This window comes from Danio rerio, chromosome 11, assembly GCF_052040795.2.
Source record: "Danio rerio strain M-AB ecotype USA chromosome 11, GRCz13ab, whole genome shotgun sequence".
NCBI classification, from domain to species: Eukaryota; Metazoa; Chordata; class Actinopteri; order Cypriniformes; family Danionidae; genus Danio; species Danio rerio.
Genome location: NC_141031.1, coordinates 13,790,001 through 13,807,578, shown reverse-complemented (window position 1 = coordinate 13,807,578; position 17,578 = coordinate 13,790,001). Strand labels below are relative to the sequence as shown.

Sequence of the window (17,578 nt, the reverse complement as noted above, 5' to 3'; positions counted from 1 at the left end):
AAGAAACAAAAATCCCTGATGTTACATGACTTGGAGAAAAAAAAAAATCTTTTAATGACTGGAATATAAGTTATAAAATTTCATGATGATGAAATTTTATGACCTGTCAAAAACCCTGCAACGATTTTTAATAACTTGCTTAAGTTTCACAGAGTCTACTCTAATTGATCAAGAGGTGCTTTTCTTACTCAAATTCATTTAACAATTCTATATTGTCAGAAGTCAAAGCTTAGTGTGAAAAACAAGATTTAAATAAAAATAAGAAAAGTGAAAGGGAGAAATTTATTAATTAACTTTCATTTACGACCAGTATGTGAGAAGTGAGGCGAGGCAGTGGCGCAGTAGGTAGTGCTGTCGCCTCACAGCAAGAAGGTCGCTGGGTCGAACATCGACTCAGTTGGCGTTTCTTTGTGGAGTTTGCATGTTCTCCCTGCCTTCGTGTGGGTTTCCTCCGGGTGCTCCGGTTTCCCCTACAGTCCAAAGATATGCGGTACAGGTGAATTGGGTAGGCTAAATTGTCTGTAGTGTGTGAATGTGTGTGTGGATGTCCCCCAGAGATGGGTTGCGGCTGGAAGGGCATCCGCTGCGTAAAAACTTGCTGGATAAGTTGGCGATTCATTCCGCTGTGGCGACCCGGGATTAATAAAGGGACTAAGCCGACAAGAAAATGAATGAATGAATGTGAGAAGTTTGAAAAGTTCAGATGAAAATCCATCTGAAAACTTGTGCTAAAATTAGATGTTCACTTATTTCACTTTAAAGGCAATGAAAACAACCTATTAATCGCATTTAAAGTGAAGTAATGAAACTTACACACAGAAGTCGTAGAAAACTGCTCATTATTGAAGAAAATTTAAGACAACTCTTCATTTGAAATCTTTAAAAAATCCATAATCCAATGTTAGAAAGTGACTACATAATCCAGATTAAACGCAATCAGTTACTAACAGCCTAAAATCATCACAATGGCAATCAGTAACACTGCATTTCTTGTAAAATGTCTATTGTAATGTTTAGCACCTCATGTAAAGTGATTATAACAGTATACAGTAAATTCCAGAAAGCAAAGACTCAATGTTCTTGGTTCAGTGCAAATTGCTTTATTTCTCAAAATTGGAAAACCAAATGAACACCCCTGCCCCACAATCTGTCCCAGAGTTTATTAGGGGTTAAATGGCCATTCAATTTACACCATTCCTGAACGTAGACTGAGATACTCCATCAGTATCATACTGGCTGAGTGCTGAGAACATGGGCATTAATATGAGGTAGCGCCCTCTAGTGTCATCCCTGGTACAAGAAATGTATACTAACAAATTCTCATGAAGGTACAGAAATAAATAATACATGGACAATCACTAAATTCTTACCATTTCATCTCAGCTCAATCTGCAACAAATAACAGGAAAAATAACTCGATTTGATAATACAAAAGGCAATTTTGAGAGGTAATTTAGTTATTTTGCACATCAGGAGCTCTGCCCCCAAGCCTGAAAATGGCACAATTTCCACTGAATGCAAATCAAAAAATTAAAACTTAATCTATCTCATTACCGAATATGTTCTTTGCCCTCATGCATAAAAAAATACTTCACATTGACAAGAAAATAATGCAAAAAAAATACATTAAAAGAAATATATAATCATCTGAAATGACAAAAATATACTATGCAATAAATACAGTTTAAGCTAAAAAGTAACAAGTCAAATATTTATAATACCTCATCGTACCTCTCATAATAATACGCATTTCTATGGTATGTTACTGTCAGGCAGCATGGCTTTACAGTACATAGCGAAAATAAAGCAAAAAATTATTTAATACTTACAACTGCTTAAATATTGTAAAAAAATAAAAGTAAAAAAAGTGACAGAGCAAGAGGTCCAGTGCTTCACAGTAACTAAAGTGGTTTTTAAAAATAATAAAACTTGTTTTAAGAATAGAAACGCTAACTTACATTTAAAAGCGATGCGAATGTCATCGTTACATTAAAATAAAATGGTCTATTCCCTCCCACATAGCCGAGCACTTTTTTATATCTGACTAACAATCACCACCAGCCATAAATATATGACGATAATTATAAACATTCTGATACCAAACCCACAATAGGTGAACAGAAAGACGACCAAGCAGACCTGCGAAATGAATTAAAGACGTGTGCATGGTTTAGTACACATAAGGTTAGTCTGGTAGTACCTGGTGCATGCGCATTTGTGTGTTTCTGAAGTGTCTGAACGGTTATAATGCACCTGTGCAGCGGGTTGACTTCAGGTATTGTTGCGTAGTGCTTGAGACTGTGCTCGACGACGGGCAAGTCTAGAGTTAGAAGGCGGAGAAAGCCTCATGGAGCAGACGACAGCGCCAAAGTCTTCCTGCTCTTCTTCCTGTTGCGACAGCTGCCGGTTAAACGCAATGGCTTCAGCTGCAAACTGCGTCAGATCTTTAGTGCTGCAGTTTCTGTGCGTTCAACCAGAGACACTGTTAAAAACATTACAGAAATTTGGAAACCATACATCTGAATTGAAAAAATATAAAAATACCTTTGTAGAACACGAGGAGTTGGAAGAACTCTTTCAGGTGCATTCTGGAAAACAAATAAATATGATTATATATATAAAGCAAACACCAAATGGTTATATTTAGTTTGTATAATATAAACTACTAATCATTATTTTGCGTTTAGTTGCCCTTGATTGATTAAAAAATGTAAATACATTTTTAATAAATAGCTACATTATATAACATTTACTTGAACATTTTAAAAAGCGATTTAGCCATCACAGGAATAAATTAAATAGGAATCACAGTAATAAATCACAGGAATAATTTAAAATATGTTAAAGTTATACAGTGTCCAGCATATACAAGTACACCCCTCACAAATCTATCTTTTAGGTTCATATTTTAATAGGAAGCTATACAATATTTTTTGTGCATATACATTAGATTAGTCAGAACTGAAGCCAAATCTGGAGCTTAACCAACAAAAACTCTTACAATAACGGGTCCAAAAACTAGTACACCCAAATTTATGTGTTATAGAAAAATATTAAATACAGATTTGGAAAAAGAGGAAAAAATCAAGAGAAGCATAAAAAAATGAAAATTTAGTTGAACTTTTGTAGGTTGTAATTTTTTTTTCTTCGCAATATTTAGCCTGAATTTAATTTCATTATTTTACCATTTCTAAATGTTTGGTGACTAAGATATTATTTTAATAATTATGTCTGTTCAATAAATCTGTTTTTGTTTAAATGCACCAAAATACATTGCCTATATTCACTGAGCAATGGATAAAAAAATTCATTTTCAAATTGCGGTGTACTCCATTATACTGAACACTGTATCGTATAATACATCTAATAATCTGATTTAGTGCTGAAGAAATATGCCTTCCATTATATTCCATGTTAATATATTTATATTATTATCATACAAAATGCTTTCTTATTTAAATACACCAGTGTGCCTTAAAAAACACATGAGAGCACTTCTGCAGCTCTGCATTTAAAGTCAATCTCCAACAGCTTGTAGAAAAACACTGAGCACTCAGGGCTTCATGTGAAACAGATGCTCAGTGCCTCATGACTTGGACCAGACAGAATCTGCAGACATTTTTTGCTATTTCTGTGCAGAATTTTGAAAAAAAAAAAAAAAAAAAAAAAAAAAAAGAAAGAAAGAAAATCTGCAGATTTTTTGCGGAATGATTTTGGGAGTTTTGTAAAAACTTAAATAATATCTTTTGAATTTTATTTAATGTTTACAATGAAAATCCAATTAGATCCACTTTTTGGTAAACAAAGCAACACAGGAAAACTTCTAGAGTAATTTTTCGAGAGTTATATTTTTTTTACTCAAAAATAGTTCTTTTTGCTCTATTTTGAGCGTTCAGAGTAAAATGTGTCAGTAGAGTGAGAGCAAATTTACAGAGTATTTGTGTAACTCTTGCCAGAGTCCTTGTGTACCAATGAAAGGAACAATGAAAATATACATTTAAAGATCTACATTTATAATATAATTAATATAATATAATATAATATAATATAATATAATATAATATAATATTTACAGTCATACAGCCAGCTGTGAAATGTACGCTATAATGAAGACCTAACAATTTACAGTCAGGTTTATTAATGAGAGTCTCTTCAAATTTGGGTTGAACTTTGTAGACGCTCCCTTAACATACATAGTCTATATCAAGGTGATTAAATTGTTTTAAGCTTAGCAAAACAGTGAAAATCTCCTAATATTTGCAGCACAAATGACAATTTTATAATCCACTTCACTGAAATACGTGTGGGGGACGTCGTGACGTTTCTCACTTCCTAAACTCTCGCGCAGTTTCTACTGTCCCCCATTAAGTTACGTCGTCACGGTCGTCGATCGCCGCTGGATTCGTAGGAAAGATACACTTCTGCTGGATGTAAAGTAAGTAAGGTTACAATTTCTTAATATTCATTGTAGTAGTACATATATTTACGTTTTGTGTATATTTTTCTACTATGACGGACGTGTGGAGCGCATTTTCAAGGGTCATCGGAAGTTCAAGTGTTTGGAGGGAACTTGCGACGTGAAAACTAAGATAAATATAGATACAATTACGAACGTTAATTGGTAACAGGGAAACTGGTAAACTCTTGTCCCTTAAAATGTTTGTCTGCTAATGTTAAACTAGAAGACGCGCTGCTCGAGATGTGGGACACATGTACTTGACTCTATAAGGAGCTAACATTAGCGCTAACTTAGACGCAAATGAATGGATAAAAGCCATTTGCACGTTATGTGTTAGAACTAAGAGTAATCTTGAATAAAATTCTGCAAATGAATAGATTAAAATTGTTCATTTATGCCAGTGAGAATAGTTATGTGTCTATCAAATCTTTGTCCACTAACGTGAAACTAGTCGAAGGGCTGCGCTCGAGCTGTGGGTCACATGTATTTGACTCTATAAAGAGTGAAAGTTAACTGATGATCTCATTGCCATATAAAAACAGAACGTGGATGTTTCAATTCAAAATTTCATTTTTTTTTTTTTTTGCAAACACTATAATGATCTGAAAGTTGATGCGCTTCAGTGTTTTTTACATGTAGTTTAATCTCTTTTTTTAATACTGAAATGATAAGTATTTACAAGAAAAATATTTCACCATAACTCAAATGTAGCAAAGAAAAAAATAAGGGCAGGGGTAGAAGGACTGACAAGGTTTGAAATGAGCTGTTACAGCAATTTAATGCTAATTGTATATAGTATACAGGTTAGCCTATACGCATTCAATATGTAACTTTGTTTGGTTAATTCATGTAAATAAATAATAAGCTTCTTTAGTTTGTTTCTGTGATTTCTTTTTTTAAATGCATCTATTTTGACTAAAAAATAAATTAGATTCTATTGGGTAAATATCTTCCTGTTTTTTTTTTTTCTTTAATAAAAATAACAATTAAAAATATCAGTCATGTTATGTGGATCACTAAAGAACAACCTTTAACTGTGTTATCACTTTATATTTAACATTGTCTTTCTGGTGTCTTTAGGATGCAAACCAACATTGTTGTCAGAGCGAAGTTAAATGAAATGAAGAAAATGTTATTTTTCTTCAGATACTTTTACATTTCAAACGTTTTGGAACCTGGTAAGACCCATTTTTCACATTGTTTACATTAATATTATGTTTCTCTTTGAAAATTATTTGCAATAGTAATATGTGAATAATATTATGATATGTAAATATAACTCCTACTTTACCTTTGCTGGCCTTTGTCAATTTTGTGCCATTTTAGTTGCCAGAAAATTTGACCTTCCTACAATGGGTATAAAAGTCTTTGATTTAAAGACAGGTTGATGAGGAAAACAAGCTACAGAACGTCATCTTGGCCAAGTAGGAGTTACACATTTTGCCTCTGATGTAAATTTATATATAAAGTATATATAAAAAATGATTATATATTGAAGATATTTAACTACTATACACTTTTTAGTAGTTAATTTCTTATAGCTGCTCCAAATTACATTCCCCTCTAGGTTACGAGAGTATTCTTAAAAACAGCCCTGGAGGAAAGAAGGTAATAAATTAATACTTTCGTACCAAAAGTAAATTTATGTTTATGGTGTATAGGATATAATTAGTTTATGTTTGTGTGTAGAACAATTCCTTCCCAACGTTTGAAGAGAGAATATACAAACCTGAGGAGCAGGCTAGGTTATGTAAGTATTTGTTACCTCTGTCTTCTTGATTTACAAGAGGACAATATACACTTTTAATTTATTTATTAATGAGTAAACATGATCTATTTTATTATTATATATGTATTACTACTCAGTATCTATAATGTTCTGGTTATAGGAACATTACTACAATCCAGAAGATGGAAGTGGATACCTGGCTTGGAGGATTAAAACGCTGCCGAAAGATGCATCAGACGGGAAGCTGAAAAGGACACGATAACCACAAACAGGTGCTAGATGTAGAGCTGCATGATTTACGATTTTGTAGATTTTTCATTTTATTTAAGTTTTTTAAACAAGATTGTAACAAAGACAATATTTTTTTCTTCCAATCAAAATTTAAATATAATGAAAAAGTTGTAAGAAATAGGGGTATGACGACAAGTCATGATTCAATATGTACCTTGATATTGAGCTCATATTATCTTAGGGCTACTCGATTTTGGGAAAAATCAAAATCACGATTATTTTGGTCACAAGTGTAATCACGATTTTTCAAAACGATTATCAGTTGAAGTCAAAATTATTAGCGCTCCTGAGAATTGTTATTTTTTAAAATAAATATTTCTCAAATGATGTTTAACAGAGCAAGAAATTTTAACAGTATTTACTTTAATATTTTCTCTTCTGGAGAAAGGCTTATTTGTTTTATTTTGACTAGAATAAAAGTAGGTTTGAATATTTTGAAACCCATTTTAAGGTCAATAAAGTCATTGAATCGCACTTTGAATCTGAATGCTTTTATTTTGAAAATAGTCTAATATTATGTGCTGTCATCATAGCAAAGATAAAAGAAATCCGTTATTAGAAATGAGTAATCAAAACTGTTATGATTAGAAATAAGTTGAAAAAATCTTCTTTCCATTAAACAGAAATTGGGGAGGAAAAGGGTCACTAATATTCAGGAGAGATAATAATTCTGACTTTAACTGCATATATACAGTTATTTTCCACCCTGCAAAGGAAAGAGAAATAAATACAATAGAATAAAAATATGAAACAAACTGTGCTTTAAGCATCTTCACTGTAAGAAAAACAATTCAGCTACAAAAGTCCTTCAGTCAAGAGCAGAGAGGGATTTTCTTGTTTTGTTGTTTGATTAATAATCATAAAAACAGGCGGCAGCAGGAACATCGCGCGCTTTCACTATATTGGTTTCTCTTTCACATCTTTTGATTCTCAACTCGTTTGTTTATTACACAAATGAGGGTTAATATGAATAATCACTAAACACCGCGTTTTGACACCTATTTGACCATTAAAGCACTGATGTTAAGATGACTTTAGATGTCTGCGCTCTGCTCGTCTCAGTGTGCGAATGAGACTGAATGCTGACCGCATGCTTCTGTGTGTGCGCGCCGTACACACACACATAAGCATGCGGTCTTTCGCGCTGCTAAGTTAATATTCGTTTATCTCGATTAATGGTTTTTTATAATTGTTAGAAGCTAAAATCGAAATCGGATTTTCGATTAATTGCACAGCCCTATATTATCTTGCTATTGTATAGTAAAATAAAGTTTAATATTAGTATTGTATTTCTCAAACATATTGTATTAAAATATGTCTCAAAAGTATTATTAAATTTAATCCACAGCATGGTCAAACAGATATTACTCATGCTTTATGCAAATGTGTGAGGGGTGGTGATTCAATCAACAATATCTATTAACAAACAGCATCCCCTGACCTCCTACCAGCGTGCTCCCTCGCACTTTTGTAATCCAAAGTGACAGAACTTTAAACTGACTACATTTGCACATGGCTGATATCTCTTTTCCCACGCTGTGAAATAAAGCTAATAGTATTTCAAATGATGTTCAATTTTTTTACGGACTGATTGTTTCGCATCACAAAAACATTGTGTCAGGAGCCATAGTTATAAATTTGGATTTGTTTGTTTGTGTTTATTTTTAATTTGAAAAACCATCCCCATTGACTGCCATTATATGAATAGTCATGGAACACAAATTCATCTAAAAAATCTTTTTTAATGTTCTACTGTAGGTGAACTATCACTTTAAGTACTGGATAATGGATAATGTATATATACTTCAAGTAAAGTTATGTCTAGGGAAAGTGAGAAAAGGAGGTGTTATTTGTTTTCCTTTTTTTTCAGGTTGGGACAGTGATTCGTCAATCCTGATACTGGTTCATCTTTTGCCACCCTCCAGCCAAGCTTGCAAAAGTCCTGGAAAAATCTCAGCTGCACATGCCTGTGATTGTGTTGTGAAATTTGTCTAGGTAAAAGATACTGATCAAATCACCCTTTCTTAAGCTCTATAAAATTGAACTATTCTTTTAGAACACCCATCCTCCAAATTATGTTTTTTTTTTATATACATGGCACAAACATATTAACAATTTGTTGGGAGTTCTTGGAAGTATGTAAACAGAAACTCTAGTTGAATTGATTGTTTAAGCTATATTTTTACTTTTTTCTGTTAAATCACATTGGTTTATGTATTTCATTCTTTTGCAGACCGTTACCAGTATTTGGCACTTGGATCACATCAGAGAGGGTCTCCAGTCATATCTGGTGTTTACTGCACTACCTGCCCATCATGTTTGGAGATCTTGTGTGTACTTATGATCATCACTGGTATTTGTTCATTTTATTGCTTCAGATTGTCAACATGATGTTTTCTACAGTAATATCCAATGGAATCACCATTTATTTGAAGCATTTGATTTGACCACCCGTTTATTTAAGCATTTGTTTCCGGAAAAGATCTTGTTGCCAAAGCATCATTTTATGGTGCATTAATCTAGTTGTAAGCAGAAAATTTGACAACTGTTACATTGTTAGTGCATGCGTTATAAAGAAAAGCATGTGTTTTCAAAATGCAGCTAAAAAGCTTTAAATACATAAGTACATTGGCAAAGAAAAAACAGTGCCAAGCGGCTTATATTTGGCAAACATTTGTTCCAAATGAAATGAAATTAGGTCCTGGTAGGCCTGTCACAATACTGTAATTTAGTACCAATTGATACTGAAGTTTTAAAAACATTTTAAATTTCCCGATAACATTTGATCACTGATTTGCCATTGTGTTCAATTGCTCAACAGAAATGACTGTTATTGGCCGTAAAGGTCATCAGTTTACTGTTTACTGAGTATAATATATATATAACCACAGATACAGCGACACTGGAGTGTTTTAAAGTTCCATCGATCAGCTGGTTTGTCTATAAGCTGACATACGAGCAATGCAATGATGAATCACGGCTTCAATAAAACGATAAAACGCTCCAATGTCCCTCTATCTGTGGTTACACTCAGGAAACAGCAGTGAGTTCGGTAAACTGATGAGCTTCACGGCCAATAACAATAATTTCTGTTGAGCACGTGAACACAATGGCAAATGAGTGCCATTTAAGAACTTGCTCAATAGCACTCAAATGTTAGTGAGAAATGAACCTTTTTAAAATATTGATTGGTACCCAATTCCAGTATCGTGCAACTATAGGTCCTGGTAAACATGGTTGCCTAGAATGAATTGAAAGTTGGTGTTGAGTTGGCTCAGAAACTTAACAAGAATCCTTTTTATTACAGCTGCATTGGAAACATTGTTTAGTTTGATATGTTTATGCTTATAAATGTGCACAAATCAGAAACACGTTATGTTTTGGAAATGAAGGACATTTTGCAGCACAAGCTGTTTGACATTGCAGTGTCTTGGTTGTGAATTTAATTTGCTTATTGTACCATATTTTTTTATTTGATTTTACTTTGTCTCCCCTGTTATATTATCACTGTGATTTTGTTTTTTGTATTATTTAATATTATTTTCATGATAAAATTGTAATATTAAAGATCCTGAAAATAAAATGGTGCAACGTGAGTAAAAAGTTTTGATTTTATTTTCTGAAATTCAAGTTTATTTTAAGGGTTTTTGACAGGTAAAATGTGAACATTCAAAAAAAAGTATCTCTGGATAGAGTGAATTATTTTTTGTAGTTCACTCATATTTGATTACATACAACTCTTTTGTGAAGTAAATAGTAGCAGAGTCAATTACTTATTGCTCTCAACTGAGTAAGTATTTTGGCAGAGTAAATCTAAAGTTCCTCTGAACAGAGTTAAAAAATATATAGCAGAGTCAATTTCTCATAGCTCTCAACTGAGTAAAATAGTGGCAGAGTAAATTTGAAGTTTCTCTGAGCAGAGTAAAAAAAATAGCAGAGTCAAATTCGTATAGCTCTTAATGGAGTAAAATAGTATGAGAGTAAATTAAAAAAAACTCCAAATAGAGTAAAATATTACATGAAAGAGTAAAATATTTTCTCAAAATTGAGTAAAATTAACTCTGGAAAAATGACTCTATTAAAATAGTAAGTTTTACTCTTTCTAGAGAGGGACCAAATGTTATATTTGATAGAGTAAAATTTTCCTCAATTTGAGTAAAATGTACTCCGGAAAATTTACTGTGAAGTCTCTCTATGATGCATCTACTAAAAGACAGAAAATTCTACTTTACAAACTGTATTGTAAAGAAATCAAATAAAAAATTTCATATTTGCTTTATGTTTCAAGTTTTATTAAAAAGAATCTATTTAATTTCTTTTTCCTGTATCCAAAACTTACCACATCATGACACCACTGTGCTTTATTGAACCAATCCATGAATTTTGTAAACCGTTACACCACAAATAAATAACATTTATATAAACATAATGATGCCAGGTTTTATAAACTTATACACAAACATATTTTGTATCAAAAGAAAATTATGTTAAAAAAGTAAAATGATTGAACTGTTTTTTAATTAATTATCATCTTAGAAAGGAGACTCACCCCCTGCACCCAGGGATGCTGCAGGACCTGAGCGGCACTCAGCCGTAAAGTGGCATCTCGCACCAGCAGCCGCGAGATCAGATCTTTGGCATCAGCTGATATCTGAGTCCAGACTCCATTACTGAACTCATACTTTCCCTCCTGAATCCTCTCAAACAGATTATTCTAAATGAAAGAAATCAAGACTGCAAATCTCTCTATATGGATGAAGTGAATTTGACACACATTTGACTTAGTGTGATTTCGTCTTACCTGGCAGGAACGACATGTTTCTCCTCGTTCCCAACCACAGTTGGTACCACAATGGCCAGTAAATGGCGGACTCCCGCTAAGCAAGATGTAGAGAATGACCCCGAGGCTCCAGAGGTCACATCGCTTATCATAGAATGAAGCCTCGTCCGTGAAGACCTCCACCACCTCAGGAGCCATGTACTCTGCTGAGCCACACTGCAGCAGAGACATGATGCTACTGAAACACTGTAACAACACTTGACAGAGTTTGGCGTGCCAAAAACATTTAGGACAGATCTGAGGTTGTGTTTACCGGTGTGGTGAGCTCAGGGGTGGTAATTGGGGTACAGGCACTGTTCAGCTTTACTCCACTGCCAAGATCAAAATCACAGATCTTCACAGGGGAAACCTGTAGGAAAAACAAACAAACAAACAAACATTACAGTACAATACAGGCTGGTTAGATTTTAATTGTATTTATTAAAATTCAAAAGTTTGAGATGAATAAGATTAAGAGAAAAATAAAGTGTTTATTTAGCAAGAATAAATTATTGTAAACTAGGGATGGGTGATATGACCACTTTTTATCAGGACAAAACGCTGACTTCCATGGTATTTTTGTCCTGCTATCAACAGCCAGCAACTGTCACCCACATTCTTCAGTACATCTATTTTCTTTGTTCAGGACAAGAAAGAAATACATACAGATTTGGGATATTATCATTGTGAGCAAATACTGACAGATTACATTTTGGGTGAATAATTACTTAATGCAGCAGAATTCATTCCTTAGCCTGTGGCCATTTTAAGACCTACACAGTCACTCATTCTATTTGTCCTACAAACTGTTTACTTTTCACTTTAGACTTAACAAAATGTGTTCGCATGCAAATTTTGTGTTGTTTAGCGTAATCAGACATGAAAAGATAGTCTAGTCCCTCAGGTGTATGCACTCCCTCAGCATGCAAATACACAGGTTAACCTGCAAGGCTTTTTATAGCATATGCAACTAACATACTTGCGTCATGAGTGTATGTTTGTGAAACTAAAACAATGAGCGATGTAGCACAATGATTATGGAGACTATTTAATTGGCCACAATCAAAAATGGTCATTCCGCACAACCCTACTTGTGAACTGATCAGTAAAAGCATAAACAAATTTTAAAAGATTTCTATTTCCAATAAATGGTTGTTTTGAACTTTTAAAGACACACATTACCTGTTTCCACAAAAATATTAAGCAGCACAACTGTTTTAAACCCTATATTAATAAAATCTGCATTCTAAAATGCAGGCATGTGATCAGCCAAGGACAAAAAAGGAGTAAGACAAGACCCCGTCCCCCCTTAAAAAAATAATATTATAAAGAACAATGTTATTTTAAGAATTATTATTTAAACACAAACACACACACACACACACATATACATGCGTTTTTAAATAATAATCCTAGAAATAGTAATAAATTATATTCTTTAAACATTAGTTATTGGACACACAATTTAAGTTTTAGCTGTTGTTTTATCAGTTTAAATGTTTAACAGTTTAATAGAGACCTAAGTAATATGTAAAGGGCACATAGTTTACCTCTTTTTTAAGATTTAATATAAATATTATGGTTCTTCTCAGTGGAGTGTGCCAGTTTAGGTTCAGTTCAAAACAAAGTTCCGAATTTTTTATTGTAATGTGTTAAAAGTGTTATTTTGGGAGCCTGTACACAGCCGCTGTTTTAGGGGTGTGTTGCTTCACATGAAAATTATTTTCAACTTCCCGCCCAACGTAACAATGGGACAGAGCAACAAACAGGCAGACAAAGAAAAGCAACATGAGTGAGAGGACCAGCATTCAGCCGTACATGTACGACTCGGACACAGACCAAGCAGAAAGTACAAAATCATTTGTGTATTTGTATAGCTTTACAGCCAACCGTGTTCTACTTTAAAGTTCTGCGCTTGTATACCAAGACTAATAACCACGCCCACAGCACACCAGACACGCACATTCGGATGTTATTTAAAATGAAACAATTTAGATGGCGCTCTGTGGCGCGGAAGATATATGAAGTGTCCCGAATCGTGGCTGGGCGCCGCGGAAAGCTGCCGACTTGAAGCGCCGTTGTGTGTACCCTGATAGAAACCCATGTTTAGAATTCTAAATTGCATGGCAAGGTGTGGCACGACATGTGAAATCCAAGCAAGTTCGTCATTTTATTGCCAATGGAGGGACTTAAAGGGAATGGGAGATGAGACTCTATAATTGGTTTATTCTCAAAACATACCCAGAACTCATTAAGAGAATAAGCAAAACACTGCTAGAACATGCGCGGCGCAGAGCTTATTTTTCCGTCCTTAAAATAGCAAAAGTGGTTCCGGATACACCCTTAACGCTTTAGCGCCCTGTGCTTCAGACTTTGCGTCAAGTTCTTAAAATAGAGCTCATTATGTTACATATACAGCAGCCTGGGTAGGTCTACAATTACATTCCTGAAATACGTCAGGAGTGAAGCAGATCGTCTGCTTTGATGACTATGGAGACCCTCCCAAAAAACTTTGGATTTATGCAAATTACAGGGGTCGCCCCATTGAGCTTGGAAAATACAGAAATCTGTATTTATACGGAAGAATGACATTCCTGAAAATGATTTCTGAAGAGTGTAAAATTGCAGCTTTGCTAACAAAGAAATTTATAGCATTTTTAAATGCATCAAGTTATTTTAGACAAGTTATTTTCCATTACTTTAAATGTTTTCCGAAAAAAAATTTTACCAATTCAGTATATTTTCAGTGAATTTAAGGCACTACTTAAAACATATGAAACCCAAACAGACACAAATTTTGCTCTACATTATATATTTCACATAAAATAATGCAATTTTCAGTTCTTGCACTGTTTCTCTAGGCCAGACAGCCAACACAATGTTACCAATCTCTAAAGGCATGTGTTACCTTATCAGTATATTCACAGAGGATATTTTCAGGCTTAAGATCACGGTGGGCGATTCCTGTGGGAAAAATAGAGACAAGTGTAAATAAACAGATTGATGCTGATTCATGGTTAGTAGGCTGTAGAGTACACATACAATGTTTACCTTTGTTGTGCAGAAAGTCTAGTGCATTTGCTATATCCCTGACCACACGACTCGCTTCTCTCTCGTCAAAGTATTTTCGACTCTGGATGTGTGTCAAAATGGAACCTAGGAGGACAAAAGAAAATATTTAGATAAAAAAAAGGTGGAATAAGCATTTTTGTATTACTCAGCTACAATGATGAACGATACCTCCACGTAACTTCTCAAACACCAGATAAAAGCAGCTGTCATCTTCAAAAAACTGAATCAGCTCCAGAATGTTCCTGTGAGAGAAACACAGTAATTTCTACAACTTACTTCTATCAATAACAATAATTCTGAAATTATTTTATTGAATATAATAGCTGGTGGAGTGTTTGGACTATGATCTTACTTGTTTCCTTGACACTGGTAAAGCGTCTCCACCTCTCTAAAAACTCGGCTGCGACTGTGACCAGCATTCTTCTCGATTATCTGAGAAGCACAGCCAAGTTATACAAAGTAAAACATTATGTTTGTGTACAGAAAACTAATTCAATATTTTAAAACAAAATCTAAGTTTTTAAGAGTTAGAAGTCAAATACTATGATATAATGACATGATTATCTAAAGGATGTAGGGCTGAAAGATATTGGAAAAATCTGATATTGCGATATATTATTTTTCTGCAGTAAATATTGCTATATGAATACAGTTTCATAAGATAGTTAAAAATCCATTTTCTGGGGGGTCTTCCAGTATTTAGCTGGAGAAATTGAATAAATCACAAAGCAAAAACTGCTTTTCTTACTTTGTCTCATTTCTAGTCTAAATAATATATAAATATATAATATATAAATACTTAGATCTAGTAAAAAATATTCTGAAGTAATAAGTTAAAAAAAAAAGTTTTCTTAAAACAAGCACAATTATCTGCCAGTGGGGTAAGTAAAATAATCTCGTTTCACTTTTTGTGGATATTTGTATTATTATAATATATTATATTTTATAAATGTAGATATTTGGACTAGAAACAAGACAAACAATTCTAAGATTTTTTTTAACATAAATTGTATTAATTCTATATAAATACAGTAAATAAATTAATTTCTGTAGCTCCTACTGAACTATAATTCAGACTCAACATTGCTTATCTTGCAATGTGACTATTTTGAGGATGTGACATTGACATCATCTCACCTTTACCGCATACTCTGTGCCATTTTGTAAACTCACACAGCCCTGGACTTTGGCATAAGCTCCCTGACCCAGCAGCTCATCCGTCAGCCTGTATAGATCTAAAACAGAAACACACGCACTTCTGAGCTGACAACACACATATTCCAATCAGAAAGTGTAGTAAGGAAATGCAGTCAAATGTTCTGAAAGATTTGATAATGCACACCACAGATTATACAGATGGAATAGTGCAGAAGACACATTAGAAAGAAAAGCTCATTTTTTTGATTGTTCAAGATGATAAATTACCACAAAATTTGCCTGTGAAACTGTCTCCGGCTCTTCTGCGTTTCTTCTTTCGGCGTGAATTTGGGTCTGTGATGCTGATTGGTTGACTGCTCTCCATTCCTAATCCAATATAATAATATTAATAAGAATAATAACTATAATAATAATAATAATAAAAGTCCACTTCAAAGATTCTTTTGTGAGAACTTCATTTCTGGAGTAATGTCATGATTGGCAGAATGTCTTTGTACCTGTGGAGGTTTGCGAGACGGTACTGGGGACACGAGAGAGCGAACCACGGCTCTCCACCTTACCCGATCCCAGAATGCTACTGGATATCTGGAAGAAAGAACAAAATAAAACAAAGTTTTAATAACAGAACACAACATCAACGTTCCAATTCTTACAGAGTTATACAAGGACCAGCAGTAAGACCCAAAGTAAAAAAAAAAATCTTTCTTTATTACAAAGGGGAACTGATTTTGAACAATAACTAAGAAATCTTTACAAACTGATCTGGGGTCCACTCATACATTGCTTAATCTAAGATGATTTTGCAGATGTTGGATCTTTTAATGGTGATAACTGATCTCTGGCTTATTTGGTTTTTCAAACTAGTTTGCAAATCAGATTAAAATATCTGGTTAAACGGTTCTGAGATTAATGTGTGCTTGTGTTTGTTGTGAAGATATTGATAGTTGTGAAAATCGTGATTATCATTGCAATGATTGGTTGGCAGCAAGACAAAAGCAGAATGACATCATCGTTTATTAATATTAATAAAATGTATAATATTTCTAACTAATATTCAGTTATGAGCCATGTGTGCAAAATGACAAAATTCAAAGTTAATTAAATGCTTAATGAAATTAAATTGCTTTCCACATTTGTTGCAGGCTTTTAGAACTATTAGTTTTACTCTTTAAACAGATTTGGCACAGGCATGTTAATGCCATTTGAATTTCAAAACAGTCAATGCCAATAAAGAAAACATTGATTTCCATGTTGATTTCTAAGTGGACTGCAAAAAAAAGCCAAAATACAGACATTACAGATATGGAAAATGAAAAATTATAATAATAATAAAGTATTGAATATAAACAATTGCACTCATTGCAGGGCTGGACTGGGACAAAATAATCGGCCCTGACATTTTGGGCCAGAGCGGCCCACTACATCAATCAAAATGCACCCCATCACCCAACACCCTTGAATATGTTTACCAACTCCCACTCTATAAAAGCAAAAAGCCATATATAAGAAATAACAAGAGTTGACAAATTAAAGACTTAAATTTTTTTATTATTATAATAAAATTATAATCCACACTGGAAATGTGGGTGTTTAGAGAGAGCCTAATAAATAATGAACATGACAAAAACTGCCTATAAGAATGAATAAAAGCAATGTATCAGAGACCCTTAAAAAAATGTTTAACTCAACAATGAAACAAACGAAGCTAAAAGATTCGATCAAATGAACTTAAACAATTGAAAAATGCAACAAATATTTGTTTGGGCAGAACTACAAAACTAAATTGCACACTAGTTTGGTCATGTATAAATATCATTATAACAATATTGTATGAATATTATTTTCACTATAAGCCTACATTATGCTGACGATCAAAAACACAATGTCATGATATCTCATGCGATTGTCTTCTGACCGAATGCATCTTAAAATACATGACTGACACCCCTCATAGTGCTTGAGAAGCAGACATTCTTTATAATTTGTAAATTAAAAACTTGCAGTTCAAGGAAACAGCATAGGGGGAAGTTGCTGCTGGACATGGTGCAGA

General features: G+C 33.6%; 1 protein-coding gene and 1 long non-coding RNA gene across 3 annotated transcripts in view; one reads left to right on the top strand and one right to left on the bottom strand.

The window, feature by feature from the left end:
• Positions 1-1,077: 1,077 nt before the first annotated feature.
• Positions 1,078-17,578, bottom strand: part of mknk1 (MAPK interacting serine/threonine kinase 1) — a 19,502-nt gene continuing 3,001 nt past the window's right edge. The window contains exons 3-14 of one of the 2 annotated variants that reach the window (NM_001114739.3): positions 16,026-16,113; positions 15,796-15,894; positions 15,508-15,605; positions 14,723-14,802; positions 14,539-14,612; positions 14,350-14,454; positions 14,207-14,262; positions 11,573-11,668; positions 11,281-11,475; positions 11,029-11,193; positions 2,545-2,588; positions 1,080-2,461 (exon numbers count right to left, since the gene is read on the bottom strand). In NM_001114739.3, coding sequence (NP_001108211.3) covers positions 2,272-2,461; positions 2,545-2,588; positions 11,029-11,193; positions 11,281-11,475; positions 11,573-11,668; positions 14,207-14,262; positions 14,350-14,454; positions 14,539-14,612; positions 14,723-14,802; positions 15,508-15,605; positions 15,796-15,894; positions 16,026-16,113 — 1,290 coding nt within the window. In that variant the 3' untranslated portion in view covers positions 1,080-2,271. Of the gene's footprint in view, positions 2,462-2,544; positions 2,589-11,028; positions 11,194-11,280; positions 11,476-11,572; positions 11,669-14,206; positions 14,455-14,538; positions 14,613-14,722; positions 14,803-15,507; positions 15,606-15,795; positions 15,895-16,025; positions 16,114-17,578 lie in introns of both variants that reach the window. The other variant, XM_087272405.1, reaches the window with a different exon arrangement.
• LOC141376563 (uncharacterized) lies at positions 4,345-10,082 on the top strand. Its single transcript, XR_015502429.1, has 8 exons — positions 4,345-4,435; positions 5,540-5,637; positions 5,786-5,883; positions 6,027-6,067; positions 6,149-6,209; positions 6,349-6,460; positions 8,350-8,474; positions 8,713-10,082. It is a non-coding gene; the product is annotated as an uncharacterized LOC141376563 (long non-coding RNA).